Source organism: Triticum aestivum, chromosome 2B (genome assembly GCF_018294505.1).
Source record: "Triticum aestivum cultivar Chinese Spring chromosome 2B, IWGSC CS RefSeq v2.1, whole genome shotgun sequence".
In the NCBI taxonomy this organism is placed as follows: Eukaryota; Viridiplantae; Streptophyta; class Magnoliopsida; order Poales; family Poaceae; genus Triticum; species Triticum aestivum.
The window spans coordinates 797,594,633-797,614,194 of record NC_057798.1 but is presented as its reverse complement, the minus strand read 5'-3'; the positions used below and the strand labels follow the sequence as shown (position 1 = coordinate 797,614,194).

Below are 19,562 nucleotides of genomic sequence, written 5' to 3'. Positions count from 1 at the left end.
ACACAAGCTCAACCACTGGTTGGCCGAATGTATGCGGCTAGGGCTGGATGACATCCTCCCGCATCCGTGTTCGCGGACTTATCCCCTTGTCCGCAGATGGATGCGGGAGGAAATTTACGGGTTGCCGTTGGAGATGCCCTTACTAATTTGAACTAATTTATTTTGTTTGTTGTGGAAGGGGATCTTCGCCTGCAGAATATCGGGGGGTTTTTTTTTCGTCGCTGCTGCTCTATATGTATGTACATGCATGCGTTCACTACCTACGGGCAATTCGAAATGGAGATGACAAGCCGGAGCAGCACGATGCTGAAGCCGTTCTACCCCACGCCGCACCCTCTCGCCGGCGAGATGGTCCCACTGACGCTCTTCGACCGCGCCACCTTCGACATCTTCATTCCCATCATCCTCGCGTACCCCGCGCCAGCTCCGTCCAACGAGGCGCTCAAGGAGGGCCTGCGCCGGGCCGTCGCGCTGTACCCTCACCTGGCAGGACGCCTGGCCGTCGACCACCGGGGCAGGCGTTGCCTCCGCATCAACGACGAGGGCGTACTTGTCGTAGAGGCCGCCGTCCCCGTCGATCTGTCGAGCGTTTTGGCCAACGGCAGCGTCGTCGCCAACTCCGAGGGTCTGTACCCTCCGCGGCCGCTACCGGAGGTAATACTAATTACGGCTACCATCGGTTTGTTTGCACGTGCTACCGGATGCAGTTAGCTTGATCTATCTGCAATTATGCATGCGCTATTTATAGGAGCACTTCGACGTGGCGCTGCTGCAGATCAAGCTAAACCGGTACAAGTGCGGCGGCCTAGCGATCGGCCTTTCCTGCCACCACCACACCGCCGACGGCCACTCCATGAGCACCTTCCTCACCACCTGGGCGAGCGCGGTTCGCCAGGGCTGGGAATTCACCGCGCCGTCCGCTTTCCTCGAGCGGGCGATCACCGCCGTGCCACGGAGCGTGCCCGTGCCGGTGTTCGACCACCGGTCCACCGAGTTCAAGGGAGAAGATCCCGCCGTCCCCCTGTTCAAGTTCAAGAATATCACGGTGCGCTTCACCGCCGAGTTCATCGCCGAGCTCAAGGCCCGGGTAGGCGCCCGCTGCAGCACGTTCCAGTGCCTGCTCGCTCACCTGTGGAAGAGGACCACGGCGGCACGCGGCCTCGCGCCCGAGGAGTTCACGCAGGTGAGGGTGGCCGTGAACTGCAGGGGCAGGGCCGACCCTCCCGTGCCCATGGACTTCTTCGGCAACATGGTGCTCTGGGCGTTCCCGAGGCTCCAGGTCCGGGACGTCCTGGGCTGGAGCTACGGCGGCGTGGTCGGCGCCATTCGCGACGCCGTGGCACGCATCAACGGCGAGTACATCCGGTCGTTCGTGGACTTCGGGGCCGTAGCTGACGCGCACGGGGAGGAGCTCACGGGCACAGCCGGCATGATGTCCTGCCCGAACATGGAGGTGGACAGCTGGCTGGGGTTCAGCTTCCACCAAGTTGACTTCGGCGGCGGGCCACCGGCCGCGTTCCAGCCGCCCGATTTGCCGGTCGAGGGGCTGATGGTCTTCGTGCCCTCGTGCGTGGCCAAGGGCGGCGTCGACGTCTACATGACCATTGCGCATGATCACGTCGCGGCATTCCAGTTGACCTGTCACTCCTTGGATTGATTAAAGCCAGGACTCATGTTCAGGGACACATGCACCGACCAAATATTTGTCCTTTATTGTGTCGTCTGTTCTCATGAAATATAAAATGTCCTGTTACCTGAAGAAATAAAGTCGGAACGCTCAGTTTCAGTCCAAGTCGTACGGATTGACTCAGATGCAATGCAATGCAAACTTCGCCATTCTATCACTCGTACGCAAGGTTCGATCAAGCAGTTCTGCCCGATCGCGGGCGTATCAATGTAATTTTTAAACTTATTTCAAAAGCGTTTGCTAACCGCATTTACATGATGGACGGCTTTCATTAAAGGTAGATTGATCCATGATGGAGAACTTGGGTTACATGAGATCATTCATGAATTGAAAAGAAAAACTCTGGTGGCGGTTGTCATGAACTTATAGCGTATGACCACTTATAGCCGGGCCTTCTTGCGGGAGGTGCTTATAAAAAAGAGCTGCTAGTCTGATTTTATATTTTTATTCATATATACTTACGCAACTGGTTTACGAGGGCCAGATAGCGATGCCCATTAACGAGGGGGCTAGACCTTTCTTTCGAAATAAACTGCAAGTTAGAAAGGGCTAGACCTTCTTGGCGGATTCCCTTGCAGGGATTTTAGACACGTCAAGAACTGTTGGTCACATCCATGGGGGGATTCCCTTGCAGCGATTTTCTTTGACATTTTTGCAAAACCGGGCCAATATGGCCGGCACATCTTTCTAGAATAGTGGCTTGAATCGTTCAACACCCTCTGTCAATTGCATAAAACCTATTTTGGTACCTTAAAATGGGTTTGGGGAATTTTTTGGAGCAAACTATAACACAATTGTATTTCAAATTTGAATTATTTTTAGAAAATCAGTCAAAATTCATTAAAATACGTGAAAGTAGGTAGAAAGTTAGAAAATTCAAACTGTTCCGCAATTTTCCATCGATTATGGTATACCTGGTATGAAAATTGGAGAAGTGCCTCTTTCCACTGTATATTTGCAGTTGCTTCAGAAAACCAACTTTGACACTTAGAAAATGAAAAGAAAAATAAGATTATTTTGTAACAAAAAGTTAGAAACTCATTTTGGTGATATTATTTGTCTTGGTAAGATGCAACTGTGTGACAAATATGGACTGTTTATCATGAACTAAGTTATGCAAAATGAGCCGGTGGAAAAAAGACAACCTTTGTTGAGTGTGTGCCAAGGGACACTCGGCAAATAGGCTGCGGGTCTGCTTTCTGTAATCCACATTGAGCTGGGACACTGGACCACCACCTTTTCCGAGTGTTGTTCTTTGCCGAGTGTTTTTCTTTGTCCATTGCTTTTTTTCCCATATTTTGGCGAGTGATTTTCTTTTCTTCACCGAGTGTAGCTAACTAGGACTTGAAAAACAGCTCAGTTTGAGTTTCTGGTAAAACGAATTCGATAAAGGACCATACAGTAGGCAAAGTGTCGAATTCCAGTAGTGTACGTAATAATCTATTTCTTCAGTGAGTTTTCCATGACATATCGTAAAGTAAGGACAACGTGATATAGTTCAACAGTCAACAAACATATCTTGATCTTTCATAACGCTGCCATATTAGATTACCACGTGGTAAGACATCTTCAAAATGCAAATTTTAGAAGTTCCATTGGCATATATGTATGAAAAGTCAGGGTCAATGTTGTAGCTCGAAGACAAGTCTTACCTACCACGATAGGGATCCTCTATAACACTATGCTCCCTAATTTTAAAGAGCCTACATTCAATTAAGGTCTCCAATTGAGATTGGGTGACCAAATTTTGACCGAGTCAACAATTTCTCAAAGCTATCTCATTGAATTCATTTATGCTATACACTATGCTTCCTAATTTTTAAGACCTCACAATTAATTCAGATCTTCAATTTAGAATTGGTTCAGCCCGATTTTGACAGGGTCAACAATTCTCAAGGGCCCTCTCATTCAATTCTTTTAATTCCCCGTGTTCCCATTTCAAAGATCTTTCATCCAATTGAGATATTCAAATTTGGATTTGGTTTATGATTTTGACCAGGCCAATGATTTTTGAAATTAATCAGCAACAACCGGCCTATAAAAATACATCAATCCCACGCTCCTTCCCTCCACCTAGAGAAAAGAAGCGTCACCATGTGATACTGTAGCAAAAATATAGTACATATTTTTCTAACAAAAGTATAGTACATGCAGTCACCGATGCACAAATTTCCCCACATAAATATACATTAGTTAGTGGATAACACAGAACCACACCACAAAAGGCCCATCAAATCATCACATTATAACTGAAAATAAAAAAAACTCCATCATCTCCCCCATGCTCCAAACTAAATATTCCATTAGTTCTAAAATATAAGGGGTATCATTTTTTTTGGAAAGTCGATTTTTTTAACTTTGACCAAAGTTCAAAGCAAAAAATATCGACATCTCAATATTGAACAAAATATTATGGAAATTTATTTCATGATGAATCACATCACACCAATTTAATATTATGGATTTTGATATATTTTTCTACAAAATTGATCAATTTAAAAGGACAAGCGTATTCGAGAAGTTGTCGAAATCGAAGTGTATCACTTTTCATGGCAACTAGTATACATAAATGGACCCAATGCGAAAGGATATCATTTTCTTTATTTTTCTTTGATTTTCCAAAATGGGGCTACAATCACAGGCAAATCTATTCAATAATTCCACACATATAATACCATTTGGGTACCTTAACATGATTTTTTTCAATTTCTAGGACTAAACTATAGCACACTTGTATTTCAAATTTGAATTAATTTTAGGAAATCTGTTAAAATTCACTTAGAATTGAAAAAAGTAGATACAAAATAGAGAATTAAAAATCTCTGGGCATTGTTCCTTCTACTATGGTCCACTTTCTGTAAAAATTCGAGAAGTGCCATTTTCAACATGTATTATTTGTACTTGCTTCACAAAAATCTCCACTTTGGCATTTCCAAATGAAAAAAAAATCTATTTAAGTATAAATTTAGAAACTGCTTTTGGACATATTGTTTGGCCTGCCGATATGCACCATTGTGCCAAAAAGGGCACATTATCATGATCTATTCCATTGATATAATCATCAGATTGATTATTTGGCTTCAAATTAAGACATTGATGTTCATTCACGATAGGGCATTTTTAGGGTGTTTTTTTAATTTGTAAAATTCAAGTTTATCATTTTTCCGAGCAAGCACTAGACATAAAAGGATTCCATGACAAAGGTTTGTGTTTTTTTAATATTTTCTTCATTTTATTTGTTTTTTTTTTCAAAATAAGGTAAAAAGCACCGGCAGATATATTCATAGAACATGATTCTTTCATATCCTCAATGTCTATTCCATAAAACCCTACTTGGCTACCTTAATAACATTTTTGGAAATATTTAGGAGCAAACTAGAGTACACTTGTCGACCAAATTTAAATTACTAGATATGATCTTCTTTTAGTGCAAAAGTAGCTAGAAAACTAGAAAATTCGAAATCTTTTTCTCCAAATTATTTGCTCTCGCTTCACAAAATAAAGAAAAGAAAACTAGAAAAATGAAAATCTTTTTCAAGATCTAGAACACTAGAAAATCCGATATCCTTTTCACCAAATTTTTGTTATTGTAATATTCTATGATATGTTCCTACACTATGTCTACTTCTGTTTTGAACTGGTCTCCGGCATGTGATCAGCCTCCTTGTATTAATAGCTAGTTCATGTTTTCGAGATCTACCATACTACCTAGCAACTATAGAGAGTATGGCGCCTGCATCCCCGATATGCAAAACCATGACTGCTGGCACGCTCAAGCAGAATCCTTCTGCCGAGTCGCCACCTCGGTGCGTGAACCTGCTGGACGCCGATGAGTTCCGGCGTCAGGGTCAACAGGTGATCAACTTCATCGCCGACTACTGGTCCGGCATGGGAGACCACCCAGTCCGCCCGAATGTCACCCCTGGTTTCCTGCGCGACCAGCTCCCCACCGACGCGCCGCCCATGCCGGAGCCCGACGCCTGGGCCTCCGCGCTGCAGGACATCCGCGACCTCATCCTGCCGGGAATGACGCACTGGCAGAGCCCTCGCCATTTCGCTCATTTCCCAGCGTCGAGCAGCACCGCCGGTGCCCTAGGCGAGGCGCTGATCGCCGGCATCAACGTCGTGCCGTTCACATGGGCCGCCTCGCCTGCCGCCGCGGAGCTCGAGATGGTCGTTGTGGACTGGCTCGGCAAGGCGCTCCACCTGCCAGCAAGCCTTCTGTTCGCCGGAGGCGGCGGAGGCACGCTGCTGGGTACGTCCTGCGAGGCCATACTCTGCGCCCTTGTCGCCGCTAGGGACCGGAAGCTCGCGGAGGTTGGCTGGGGGAGGATCGGCGACCTCGTCGTGTACTGCTCAGACCAGACGCACTTCTCGTTCCGCAAAGCGGCGCGTATCGCTGGAATCCAGCGCGGCTACTGCCGCGAGATCCCTACATCACTTGACGACATGTTCGCTCTTTCGCCAGCGGCACTGAAGGCCGCCATGCAGGCAGACGTGGACGCAGGGCTGGTGCCACTCTTCCTCTGCGCAACGGTCGGCACCACCCAGACCACCGCCGTCGACCCCATCCGTGGGCTCTGCGCCGTCGCGGCAACGCATGGCCTCTGGGTCCACGTCGACGCGGCCTACGCAGGCTCGGCGCTGGTCTGCCCGGAATTCTGCCACGTGGTCGACGGAGTTGAGGCAGTAGACTCCTTCAGCATGAACGCACACAAGTGGCTGCTGGCCAACAACGACTGTTGTGCATTGTGGGTGAAGAAGCCGGCGGCGCTCGTGGCGGCCCTAGGCACGGAGCAGGAGTACATCCTCAAGGACGCCGCTGCGGAGGGGCACGACGTGGTGGACTACAAGGACTGGACGATGACGCTCACCCGCCGCTTCCGCGCGCTCAAGATGTGGCTCGTGTTCCGCTGCTATGGCGTCGACGGCCTCCGCGACCACATCCGGTCTCACATCCGCATGGCAGCCGCGTTCGAGGAACTCGTAAGAGGCGACGCCAGGTTCGAGGTGGTAACCGACAGGCACTTCGCGCTCGTGTGCTTCCGTCTTCTCCCTACGGAGCGGCTAGGCGGCGAGAAAAAGGCCAACGAGCTCAACCGCAGGCTCCTCGAGGAGGTGAACACTGCCACCTTGGGCCCCTACATGAGCGCCGCCAATGCAGGTGGCATATACATGCTCCGGTGCGCCGTCGGGAGCACCCTCACCGAGGACCGCCATGTCCGTGAAGCCTGGAAGGTCGTCCAGGAGCAGGCCACATCGCTCCGCGGTAAAATGCAAATTGTAAAAGTGTAAGGGTATGTTTAAGTCTAAGTCGACCGACCCTTATTTAAATGGAAATAGGGTGTGACTAGATGTCAGTCGACTAAGATTTAACCAAGTCTCGGTCAAGTGAAATAACATGCTAAAGAGAAAAGGAAAAACTGAAAAAAGAAATTGCACAGATCTTAATATAAGATCTCACAGATATAGCATCGACTGAGACTTAACTAAATCTCAGTCGACTGAGACTTAGCAAGACTGAAATAAAAATAAGCTTTTAAGAAGGAAAATGGAAATTTCCACAAAACAAGAAATTTTCTAATGAATGAATGAATAGTGTTTGTATTACCCTTAAAAAAGAAAATAATATAAGAACTAAAAAAATAAAAATAGTGAAGTTTTCTATGAAACATTGTCTTAGTGGCATTGTTATTACCCTCGGATGGGGGGGGGGGGGACTAGGGAGGAGCCCAAGTAGGATTCGGTCCTACTTGGGGTGCCTCCTGGCCTCTCCCCTCCGCCTACCTGGGGCGCCTAGTGTCGTGGTTCTAAGTCTAACAGTAATGTAGGGGGTACTAAGGAGAGGCAAGATCCTAGCTATGGAGTAGTTGTACACACGAGTGTTTTTACGAGTTCAGGCCCTTCTCTGTGGAAGTAACAGCCCTACGTCTCGGAGCCTGGAGGCGGTCGACTGGATTATATGTGTGAGAGTTACAGGGGTGCCAACCCTTCTGCCAGTGGAAGGGGGTGGCTTATATAGTGGATGCCAAGACCCCAGCCAGCCCACGTAGCGGAGGGTTTAAAGTACATTAAGGTCGGACGTTATTGGTAACGCCCTACATAAAGTGTCATCATGATCATAAAGACTACTTAATTACAGACCGTTTCGATACAGAGTAGATCTTGAACTCCTAGTGGTCGAGTGAGTCTTCATGATCGAGTGTCTTCAGGTTTGTCGAGTGTCTTCTCGTCCGTCGAGTGGAGTCCCTCTTGGTCGACTGGAAGACGGATTCTTCTAATTAAAGATGTCCTCGGGGAGGGTACCTTGGACAGGTCTATGACCCTACCCCAGGTACATGACTTCATCACCTAGCACACACCAGACAATTGTTTAGCCGTGTGTGCGGTGCCCCCCCTCCGCCGTTTACACCCCCGGTCATATTTTTGTAGTGCTTAGGAGAAGCCCTGCGACATCACTTCATGATCACCGTCATCACACCGTCGTGCTGACGAAACTCATCTACTACATTGACCTCTTGCTAGATCAATAAGGCGAGAGACGTTACCGAGCTGAACGTGTGAAGAACACGGAGGTGCTATGCGTTCGATACTTGATCGGTTGCGTTAAGAAACGTTTCTGCTTACAGTCTATGAGAGTACGTAGACACACTCTCCCCTTCATTGCTATGAATCTCCATAGATAGATCATTGCGTGTGCGTAGAATTTTTTTTATTTTTCATCCAACGATTCCCAACATTTTTTTGGTTCTGCGTTGTGCACATTAGTGATGGACAGGAGCAACCTAAGATGCAGTCCCAAGAAAAATCCCAAAAACAGCTGCACGTGCAGCCCAGCCTATGCTCTTCTCTAATTGGGAGAGCTCTCAAAAACAGCTGCACGTGTAACCCAAAAGGCAGAGGCGAAGCCACGTTGTGGCCATGTAGTCAAGCGACTACACAGTAAGTTAACTACCCCAGGTAATGTATGACTACGTAAAGGCCCAGTCGGCCAGCCGTATTAGCTTTGTGTGACATTTGGCTGGGCTAAAAAAATTCAATGGGAGCTGGTGCATTAGAGCATGTGTGGTTTGCCAACGTGTAAGCCTGGGCTCCCGTGATCTCCTCTTTGACGGTTTGACTTTGCTTCCATCTACTCCTTCGGTCCTCCACAGCCTCCATGACCATTGTCCGTGCACAGCCGCCGGCCGCCGCAGCTTCGCCAATCGTCATGTTCTCCGTCAGGCGTCAGCGATCTTAGCCATGAGGAGCGAGTGACACACCGTTCCCGTCGACGCCGGCGGCGTCCGTCAGCATCCGGTATTGCTGTACACTATACCTGTATTGATAGTGATTGGCATCGCATCCAACACCAGAACGAGAACCCCTCCCGTTTGTAAGTTTTTTTCTCTTCTAATTATTATCTTTTACGAGCTGTATAGGAAGTAGGAACTATGATATTATAGATTTATAGATTGCTCTTCAATCTTCATTAAGAAAAATGGATCTTGTTAAATCCAAAACAAATGAAAAGAAAACTTCCAGAAAAAAGAAATAATTGGATCTCATTTTTCATAGCACTATCATTTTTTTGTCAGGTCGTCATGTCAGTAAATGGATAAATTCGTAAAAAAGTGGCGGTCTGAATCAGATGTAGCAAATTCTTCACGGCAACCACTGAATCAGATGTAGCTCTAGATAGGCTTAAAGCAAAAGGAGTTCTTGATGCTATTCATACATTTGACTTTGTTTTCATGATGCACTTGATGAAGGTTATACTTGGGATTACTAATGATTTGAATCTGGCTTTGCAAAGGAAGGATCAAGATATTGTGAATGTTGTGTCATATCTTTGTACAACAAAAAGAAGGCTACAAGAAATGAGAAACCAAGGTTGGGAAGGTATGTTTACAAAGGTTACTCATTTTTGCCTCAAACATGATATTCAACTTCTAGATATGAATGATATGCATATTCCTCGAGGATCAAAATCAAAGTGTAAAGCTCAGATTGATGGCATAACGAATAAGGATTACTACCAAAGTGTGACGTATGCTGTTATCGATCTATTATGTGTAGAGCTTGATGACCGCTTTAGTGAGAGCAACACGACATTGCTTCTTGGCATGGCTTGTTTGGATCCTTCTGATTCGTTCTCTAACTTTGATAAGGATAAAGTATTAGCAATGGCTCGTCTGTATCTTGATGATTTTGAAAGTGAAAGCAAGATTGAAGATCTTAGCGTCCAACTTGACAACTTCCTCGAAAATGTTCGTGATGATACAAGACTCTCCAATTTAAAAGGGGTTAGTGATCTTTGCAGAAAACTAGTTGAAACAAAGAAGTATACTAGTTTTCCTCTAGTGTTTCTTTTGGTGAAGCTAGCATTGATTTTGCCAGTTGCAACGGCGACAGTTGAGAGAGCATTTTCTGCAATGAAATATATCAAGTCTGATTTGCGTAATAGAATAGGTGATGATTTCTTGTATCATTGTCTCATTACTTATGTTGAAAATGATGTATTTCACTCTATTAGTACTGATGCTATTATGCATACATATCAAAGTATGCATGATCGCGGAGAGCTGCTACCATAAATATGTTTTGTACTTTTGTAATAAAGTATGATCTTCCTGGTTCATTTTAAATTGTATGTAAAAAAATTATAAGTAAAGCTTGACATCACAAGGTTTGAATCCTGGCACCGCCACTGCCAAAAGGTGCTTTGAAAATTTAGAGCTCTCAAGATGGTACGAGATGTTTCACTTATCAACACTTCTATTTTTCTTGAGAGTTTTCCTAAAACTAATTAGTGTAGAATTATATTTCTTTCCTTTTCATAGAGAAATCAGTACCATATCTATCTATCTATACCTATCTATTTTTCTTAAGAAACGTTTCTTAACGCAACCGATCAAGTACCGAACGCACAGCACCTCCGCGTTCTTCACACGTTCAGCTCGGTAACGTCCCTCGCCTTATTGATGTAGCAAGAGGTCAATGTAGTAGATGAGTTTCGTCAGCACGACGGTGTGATGACGGTGATGATGAAGTGATCCTCGCAGGGCTTCTCCTAAGCACTACGAAATTTGTAGGAAATTTGCGTTAAGAAATCGGTACCATATCTATCTATCTATCTATCTATACCCATTTTGATGCAGATAGGGCAACTCTCGTCCTTGAGAAACTATGGTCGACTCCTGGTCCTCACAGCTATCCCTTCAGCCTCCCACGTCACCAAAGAAGGCCATTGCACATCCTCCTGCTACCACCATGAATAGGCACTCTTTATTCGCAGCAGTACATCCCGGCCAGAGGCATGAGTACTGCATGTCTGAACCACGGTTGCATCCTCAACTTTTTTGAGTAAAATTGGGGGAAGCAATCTCTGTATCTGACAGTTGATTCATGCGTAGTTGTGGGGGAACGGTTCGGTTAATGAAGAGAGAGAAGTAGAGCGTTGGAGCTGAAGATTGGGAGGGTGGCTGTACATAAAGTGGACTAGGCACAATGTTCTTCTAATTATTCCAGCGAGGAGAAGATGTCCAGAGCATACGGGTGGCAAGGTACCGAAAGCATCATCAAGCATTAAGTCGAGGCCGTTGACCTATAAGGCGATAACTGATATTATGTAAGTTTCTTCCCAATGTTGGATTCGTATGTACTAGCCCATTCCCTGTTATCTCTAGTCATGTTCCTATACTGCTTGAAGGTCCGTCGGAAAACTAGGAAGGTTACAGTGTTTGACCCCATCATATGGCATCTGTGACGTACATCAGTTCAATTAATACGTGTTCATTTTGCAAATGGTTGCATTCTATAAACTGCAAGCATATGCACAAATGGAAGTGGAATCTGAAGGTAAAAAGGATATGTAATGCTATACAGGGTGTGCGTAGGAATAAAAGGAAATATATTATCAGATGGATTATTGATGCTTTGTCATTTTGCAGACCTCCTCTCTGTTATGTGGGATTCTTCATAAAAAAATCTAATCATTGACAACTCATGAGTCATGACAAAAAATCAAGTACGACATTTGCATGTAATTGTTGCTTAGACATCTGCATCTTCCATGTTTTTTTTATTTTTTAGATTACCGATTCAATTGATGCTTCATTATTCTTTACGCCATGTACAGTTGTAGGATAGAATGATCATAAAAAATATCTTATAGTCTACTCCCTCCGTTTTCAAATATTTGTCTTTCTAGAGATTTCAAAAAGTGACTAACATACGGAGTAAAATGAGTGAATCTACACTCTAAATATGTCTATATGCATCCATATGTGGTAGTCTATTTGAAATATCTAAAAAGACAAATATTTAGGAACGGAGGGAGTATATATAATATTTTGAGATGTACATGTACTAATAATTAACTTATGAGTTCAGATTTCCGTCAGTTATTGTAAAGTGAATAAACCTATTTTTATACGGAATTCACATCCGACTATATCCCTCAGTTGTGAGGTCAGATTTCCCCCAGTTCTGAATTAAGATTATCTTATTAATATCTTCACATCCTTCCTAATTTTGTCAAATCCCCATGTGCAATTCTATTCATTATTGTCCCTTCAGTTTGTAAAACTAATAAGCATGTGTTGTTATTATTGTATTAGCTAATGAATTAGGAAAAAATGGCTGTCACCCATCAACTGCATCTTTGATTTTAAATATAGCACGTGTTTCCAGTTTGAGAAATATATAGCATCGGGTTTCTTTATATCTGCAAGCTTGAAAGGAAATTGGTCAAGTAACTATATAATACACATTATGGATTTCCTTTCTATGATGAAATAACAGGACAAGCTCCTACTACGCTATATAAATATCTAAAATACTTGATAGTTGAGGCCGCAATGGACTACAGGGTCAATACAAAAGTTCAGAATAAAGGAAAGCAAAGGATCTCAGTGTTCTGCCATCAACGACAATTCCGGTGAGCCACTATAGTCTCAAACTATGGCCTCAAATTAAATATGTTTTGTTTCATTTTTTTTCTAATTGTTCTGCATGCCAATTATCTTACTTTCAACAGGCATGCGTAGTGCTTCAACAAGGGAAAACCTACAGATTATTGTCCCAGCAAGCTTTGTGAGTTGACGTGTTGTTTAACACGTCGTTACTGTTAGGTTGATCTCTCCCGTGTGGGCCCAACGGCCCAACGGACCCCTGATCCGCGCCCTGATCGGGGGCGCCCAACCACAATATGGTTGACGGGCCCCTGTCACGCAGCGCTACATAGAGGTGGGGACCGGCGGCACACAGTACGAGGTTCACCGCGTTGCCAGGCTCCCCACCGAAAACCCCGACCCGATCTAGGTCTAGCGCCGACAGTGACGGGAAGCTGCGCCGCCGCCACTGCCCACACACCGCCGCCATCCACTCCCTGCCATCACCGGCCACCGTCACCATGGCCGGCACCGGGAGTTCCTCATCTGCACCTGGACAAGGTAGGTTCACCGGATCTCCTAGCCCACTCCGATCTAAGGGTCCATCAATGGTATCAGGTAGCCAGATCGGGCTAGAAGATTTTCGGTAAAAAGAATACATCAAAGAAACAGAAAGAAAATTCCTCCCCCCAAAGAACCCTAGAAGGGCAAAGAAACCTAAAAGAAAAGTTGTGCCGCCGTCATGGCCGCACATGTTCCTCTCGATCCGGACGCGCATCGGCAAGCCGAGGCGCCGGAAGAAGAACACCACCCCGAGAGGGGCAAAGGGCGCCGCTCGCCAAACCGCTCGACGGCGGCGCGCTCACCACGAGGGGAACGCGCCACCGGCGAATGGGATGGCAACGGCCGCCGCGGAAACGGGTGTTCCACCGTCGAACGCATAGGGGGAGCAGAGTTTGACTCTGCTCGTGGCTCTCTCTCTGAGAAGAAGGCGTGAGGTGGAAGGGGAAAATGGGGAAAGGGAGAAGCTCGCGCGCGGCTCGCGCGGCGCGGTGGCCTATCGCCGTCGCCAGCGGCCGGCGGAGTCCCGACAGCGCTGCAGGCGCCTCTCTCTCTGTGTCAAAGAGAAAACGGAGAGGGGAGGGAAGGGAGAAGGTGCTGTCTCGTCAGGGCACCGCCCTGGATCGCCGCTCCGCCCTGGCTCGCCGCGCCGGCGGTGGCTCGCGCACCGGGACCGACGGGCGGGCGAGAGAGGAGCGAGCGGCCGAGAGCGGCGCGAGCGGTCGAGAGAGAGATCGAGAAAGAGTGGGGGCGCTAGGGTTGGACTGGGGTCTGACTCGCTGTTTTGTTCGAGCGAAATGGGCGCCTGGCCGTCGGATCTCCAGAGACGGCTCAGATCGAAACCCTAACCCGTTGCAGGCCACTTGGGCCAAAAGTGGAGGCGCTGGGCTGAGGCCGCCAACCACCAGCCGCCGCGGGCGTGCTCGAGCGAGGCCGCAGCAACGCGCGCTGGGCCCAAGCCGAACCAGCTGCCTGTTCATTTGCCCAATTTTTTTTAGGCAAAAGTTAAACAGTTTATTTCATACAGTTTTTCTATGCAAAATTTTTTTCCAACGAAATTTTTTTGTTTAGAAAATAGAAAAGTGACAGAAAAAGTTCTGAAAATGAAAAAAATAAAATTTTCAGAAAAAGAAATGTTCATGAATTTTACAGAGATAATAATAAAGTTCATGAATTTTTATTTTATTTTTTTTATCAAAGAAAAGTTTCTGTCAAAAGTAAAAAGTTCGTGAATTTTTATTCACGTTTTTCCACTGCGTAAATTATTATTAGTGCTCTTTTACAGAGAAAATAAAATTTTAAAAGAATTATGTTTTTAAGAGCATGTTAAAGTAATTATCGGAAAGAATATGATGATGTTATTTTTATGACCAACGTTGTTAAAGATCTGAAGCGTTGGATAAATTTAAAATATTCAAAGCTGAAGTTGAAAATCAGCATGATAAAAGAATAAAGATAGTTAGGTCCGACCGTGGGGGAGAGTACTACGGTCGGCACACTCCATATTGCCAAGTCCCTGGACCTTTTGCAAAGTTCTTGCAGGAGACTGGCATTGTTGCCCAGTATTCAATGCCGGGCGAACCTCAGCAAAATGGAGTAGTTGAAAGGCACAACCGTACACTTATGGATACGGTGCGCAGCATGATGAGTTATTCCAACTTGCCATTAGGATTATGGATGGAGGAGCTTAAAACCGCCATTCACATTCTCAATAGAGTACCAAGCAAGTCGGTGCCCAAAACACCGTACGAGCTATGGACAGGAAGGGTGCCATCCCTACAACACTTCAGGGTGTGGGGGTGCCCTGCTGAGGCCAAAATGTTTAATCCAAACATTGGAAAGTTAGATTCCAAAACAGTGAGTTGCCACTTCATTGGCTATCCAGACAGATCAAAGGGTTTTCGTTTCTACTGCCCAGACAGATATACAAAGTTTGTAGAAACGAGACATGCAGTCTTCTTAGAGGACGAAATGATGAGGGGGAGCTTGGTAGCTCGGAAAATTGATCTTGAGGAGAAGAGGGTGCATGCACCTAATCCGATGATTCAGGAGCCATTTTTCTCACTACCAGTTGCAACTCCACCCATGACAACTATGGGGGCAGACCCGGAACCTGTCCGTTAGGAGCCGACTGAACCCGTTGTTGAGCATGAAAGGGAGGTGCAACAGCAAATTTTAGAAGAAGTGCCAGAAGTTGAGGCACAGAATGTGCCAGAAACTGAGGCCCTTAGAAGGTCTACAAGATCAAGAAAGTCAGCTATTTCTACTGACTTTAAAGTTTATAACACAGAAATGGTTCATATGGAAAAAGATCCAACCTCATATGAAGAAGCCATGAGAAGCCCTCATTCATCGATGTGGATGAAGGCAATGGAAGACGAGATAAAATCAATGAGTTCCAAAGATGTTTGGGACTTAGAGGAAATTCCTAAAGGAGCCAAATCAGTAGGCTGCAAATGGGTCTACAAAATTAAGTATGACTCTAAAGGGAATATAGAAAAATATAAAGCACGACTCGTGGCAAAAGGATTTACACAAAGAGAAGGGATAGATTACAAAGAGACATTTTCTCCGGTCTCATGTAAGGATTCCTTCAGAATCATAATGGCATTAGTTGCTCATTTTGATTTAGAGTTACATCAAATGGATGTAAAGACGGCATTTCTCAACGGAGATTTAAAAGAAAATGTATACATGAAACAGCCCAAGGGTTTTATCATGGAAGGCAAGGAAAATATGGGATGCCGCCTAAAGAAATCCATTTATGGATTAAAGCAAGCCTCTAGGCAGTGGTATTTAAAGTTTAATCAAACGATTAAAAGTTTTGGATTTAAAGAAAATATTGAGGATAACTGCATTTATGCAAAATTTAAAAATGGGAAATATATTTTCCTAATCTTGTATGTGGATGACATTCTGCTTGCTAGCAGTGATGTTAGTCTACTACAAGAAACAAAGAAGTTCTTATCCTCGAATTTTGACATAACAAATCTTGGTGAAGCATCATATGTTTTGGGCATAGAAATTCACCGAGATAGAAACAATGGAGTCTTAGGACTATCGCAGAAAGCATATTTGGAGAAGGTTCTTAAAAAGTATAATATGCATGCGAGTAAAGCCACACCTGCTCCTATAGTTAAGGGCGACAATTTTAGGAAATTTCAATGTCCCAAGAATCAGTATGAGATCGATCAAATGAAAGGAGTACCATATGCTTCGGCAGTTGACAGCTTACAGTATGCACAAGTGTGCACTCGCCCTGACTTAGCCTTTATCATCGGGGTACTCGGTAGATATCAAGAGAATCCCGGCATAGAGCACTGGAAGATGGTAAAGAAAGCATTGCGTTATGCGCAAGGCACGAAGGACTACATGCTAACATACAGGAGATCTGATTTCCTAGAGATAAAAGGGTATTCAGACGCAGATTTTGCGGGGGACAAAGATGATAGAAAATCCACGTCAGGATACGTATTCACCCTCGCTGGAGGAGCTATTTCGTTGAAAAGCTCCAAACAGTCGACAGTTGCATCATCCACGATGTATGCAGAATTCATAGCATGCTTCAAAGCCACGGGGCAGGCGATATGGCTAAAGAAATTTGTACCCGACTTGAAAGTGGTAGATTGTATTCACAAACCACTAAAGATGTACTGCGACAATCAGCCCGCGGTATTTTACGCTCACAACAACAAGTCGAGTAGTGCTGCCAAAATAATAGAGATAAAGTATTATGTTGTGAAAGATAAAATCCAGGATCAAACTATAAGTCTCGAGCATATAAAGACAAAAGATATGCTTGCGGATCCGCTAACGAAAGGCTTACCACCCAATGTGTTCAAGGAATACTTAGCCGGCATGGGTTTAAGAGAAAGCCTTATGATTCCTGGATAGGCCCAAAAGAAACAGAATTTGTTTCTGAACAAAACGTATGTTGTAGCTGTATGATTCTACCGGCATTTAAGCTGTGACGATGAAACATGCTCTATGTACCAATATGTGATGAAACAAATAAACTAGAAAGTATAAGGTTAAAAGTAAAGTTGAGATCAAGGGGGAGAATATTAGGTTGATCTCTCCCGTGTGGGCCCAACGGCCCAACGGACCCCTGATCCGCTCCCTGATCGGGGGCGCCCAACCACAATATGGTTGACGGGCCCCTGTCACGCAGCGCTACATAAAGAGGTGGGGGCCGGCGGCACGCAGTACGAGGTTCACCGCGTTGCCAGGCTCCCCACCGAAAACCCCGACCCGATCTAGGTCTAGGGCTGACAGTGACGGGAAGCTCCGCCGCCGCCACTGCCCACACACCGCCGCCATCCACTCCCTGCCATCACCGGCCACCGTTGTTGTTGCCGTGGCTATGCCCTTGCTCTCGCTCTCGCTCTTGCTGCACCTTTCTCTCTCTCTGAACTAGATCACCAGAGGAAGAGGAAGGAAGGAGAAGGAAGAAGGACAGAGACACAAGTGTTTTTCAGGCGCACATACGCCACCCGCCGCTCGAACGGCATCCTTTTTTTCTCTCCCTGAGCACGTACTCAGCTCCCCAAAAACACACACTGGCAGCCGTGGCTTTGTAGACGCCCAGCGACGCAGCCCTTACGTTTCCTCGTAGCTAGCCCCCCGCTGCATGCAGCGGGCGAACCGGCCATGCGCACGACGCGCGCCATGCGAGCGACGCGGCCAGCTCCACCGGCCACTCCTAACAGCCTAGCTACCGTGACCACTACGCCACACACACATCTACTTATCCATCTAATGCATGCACGCATGACCCGGCTAGTCAATCCACTAACCAACTAACTACATGCACAAGATTAGTACTCACCATGGCCGGCACCGGGAGTTCCTCATCTGCACCTGGACAAGGTAGGTTCACCGGATCTCCTAGCCCACTCCGATCTAAGGGTCTATCAGTTACTTCCCGAGGTGAACCGCTGGGGATCGGAGGCTGATCAGGATGACTGATCCTATGTCCCGAGAGTAGTCGCCGGTGGCAGCTCCATGAGTTCTTTATACGTGTGTTTGTGTGTGTGTGTGCGCGCGCGCGCGTCTAGGGGCATCCTGTATGTGCCTCCACATGCGGCCAAATTAAGGTAATTCACTCAACTGGATTTGATCTTCTATATCTGCTATACGTGGGAGTTCTCACTTCAATTATTTTGTTTCTTAAACATGCATATGGTGATGAGTTAATATTTATTATAGAGAACATTGGTTCATACGATTGCCTCTAGCATGCGAATGTTGATACTTTGATGCGTAGTGTCATAACTATAGCTTACACAAGTCTTATTTTTGCCACGCAAGTATAAACAATTAATAAAAAAAATACATGATGTAATTCCCATACAAGTATACTCCTAGATGGTAATACTAACATTAAGCCTTCGATGCATCATAGGTGACAAAGATCTCATACACGTACTACCTCTGTCATACATATGCAAAAAGGCAAAACCTAGAGCCATGAATAGACCTAGCGCCAAAGGGGATGGAGGGCCAATCCGTAGACTACACTCCTATCCATGTTTGGTAAAAACTCCTTTGGTCGCTTGCTGCATATGCACACACTCCATTGTTAGCAACTGCCTGAGTAATCCCCTTTGCTAAACACAAATGGTATGGCAAAGCAAATAATCGCGGTCTCTTTCACCTGCATAACTCCGCTCTTTTGTCCTCCTTTTGTTATCCAGGTAAAAAGTCAAGAAAAGGTATGTTTCATTCTGCAGCCATTTAGACTCTGGTGTGCTCATCTGATTTTGCATGTTACACTGGTGCAAGGCAAGAGAAGCCTCCTTTACATCATGTTGTAGTTGTCCTCTCCCATGTGTTGCTTTGATTCAGGAAAGCAACACCAAGAAGCACATGATGACCACTAGAAATGGATGCATATGGTGACCATTCTACAACATTGGATGGCAGAATAGCAAGGAGGGACACTCGCCATGCAGCAATTACTATTTATTCTGGACCATTTTAGTTTCTGGGTTTTTTAGTTGAGGTAAAAACAAATGCATTGCTTCTCCCTACCATTGGTCTGCTTGCAGTGCTAAATCTATCAGGCGTGTACTATAGCCTATGTGTGTTTGATATAGTATATTTCTTTTTGCACGATTGGTTTACCTCTTCTAAATTTCAGTATTAAATGTGTTAATAGTTAAATGTATCAGGAGTAGGAAAGAAGTCATAGATGGTGGTCACTATATATGATTTCAGGTCATGAATGTGTGAATTGAAGTATATAATTTATGGTAACCAAATATCGCTTGCAACTTTAGAAGAAGTTGACATGGCCATTATTTAACACAACTTGCAAAACTAGCATGTCCAAATTAATCATATTTTCAAACAACACAATTTTGGATCCTTCTGTTTCAAAGAGAAGGATGTTAATTTCACCTATTTTCTTTCTGTTCATATGACAGTGTAATCAAGTA

The 19,562-nt window shown here is 45.3% G+C and overlaps 2 protein-coding genes across 2 annotated transcripts; both read left to right on the top strand.

Moving 5' to 3' along the window:
• The first annotated feature begins 276 nt into the window (after positions 1–276).
• LOC123042847 (tryptamine benzoyltransferase 1) lies at positions 277–1,741 on the top strand. The gene is made up of 2 exons (XM_044465220.1): positions 277–654; positions 749–1,741. The coding sequence occupies exons 1-2, from the start codon at positions 277–279 to the stop codon at positions 1,655–1,657; spliced, it is 1,287 nt and encodes a 428-aa protein (XP_044321155.1). The 3' UTR covers positions 1,658–1,741.
• A 3,672-nt stretch (positions 1,742–5,413) lies between these two features.
• On the top strand, positions 5,414–7,097 carry LOC123039698 (tyrosine decarboxylase-like). The gene has a single exon (XM_044462743.1). It carries the CDS (start codon positions 5,414–5,416, stop codon positions 6,980–6,982), a length of 1,569 nt encoding a protein of 522 aa, XP_044318678.1. The 3' UTR covers positions 6,983–7,097.
• The last annotated feature ends 12,465 nt before the right edge of the window (positions 7,098–19,562 follow it).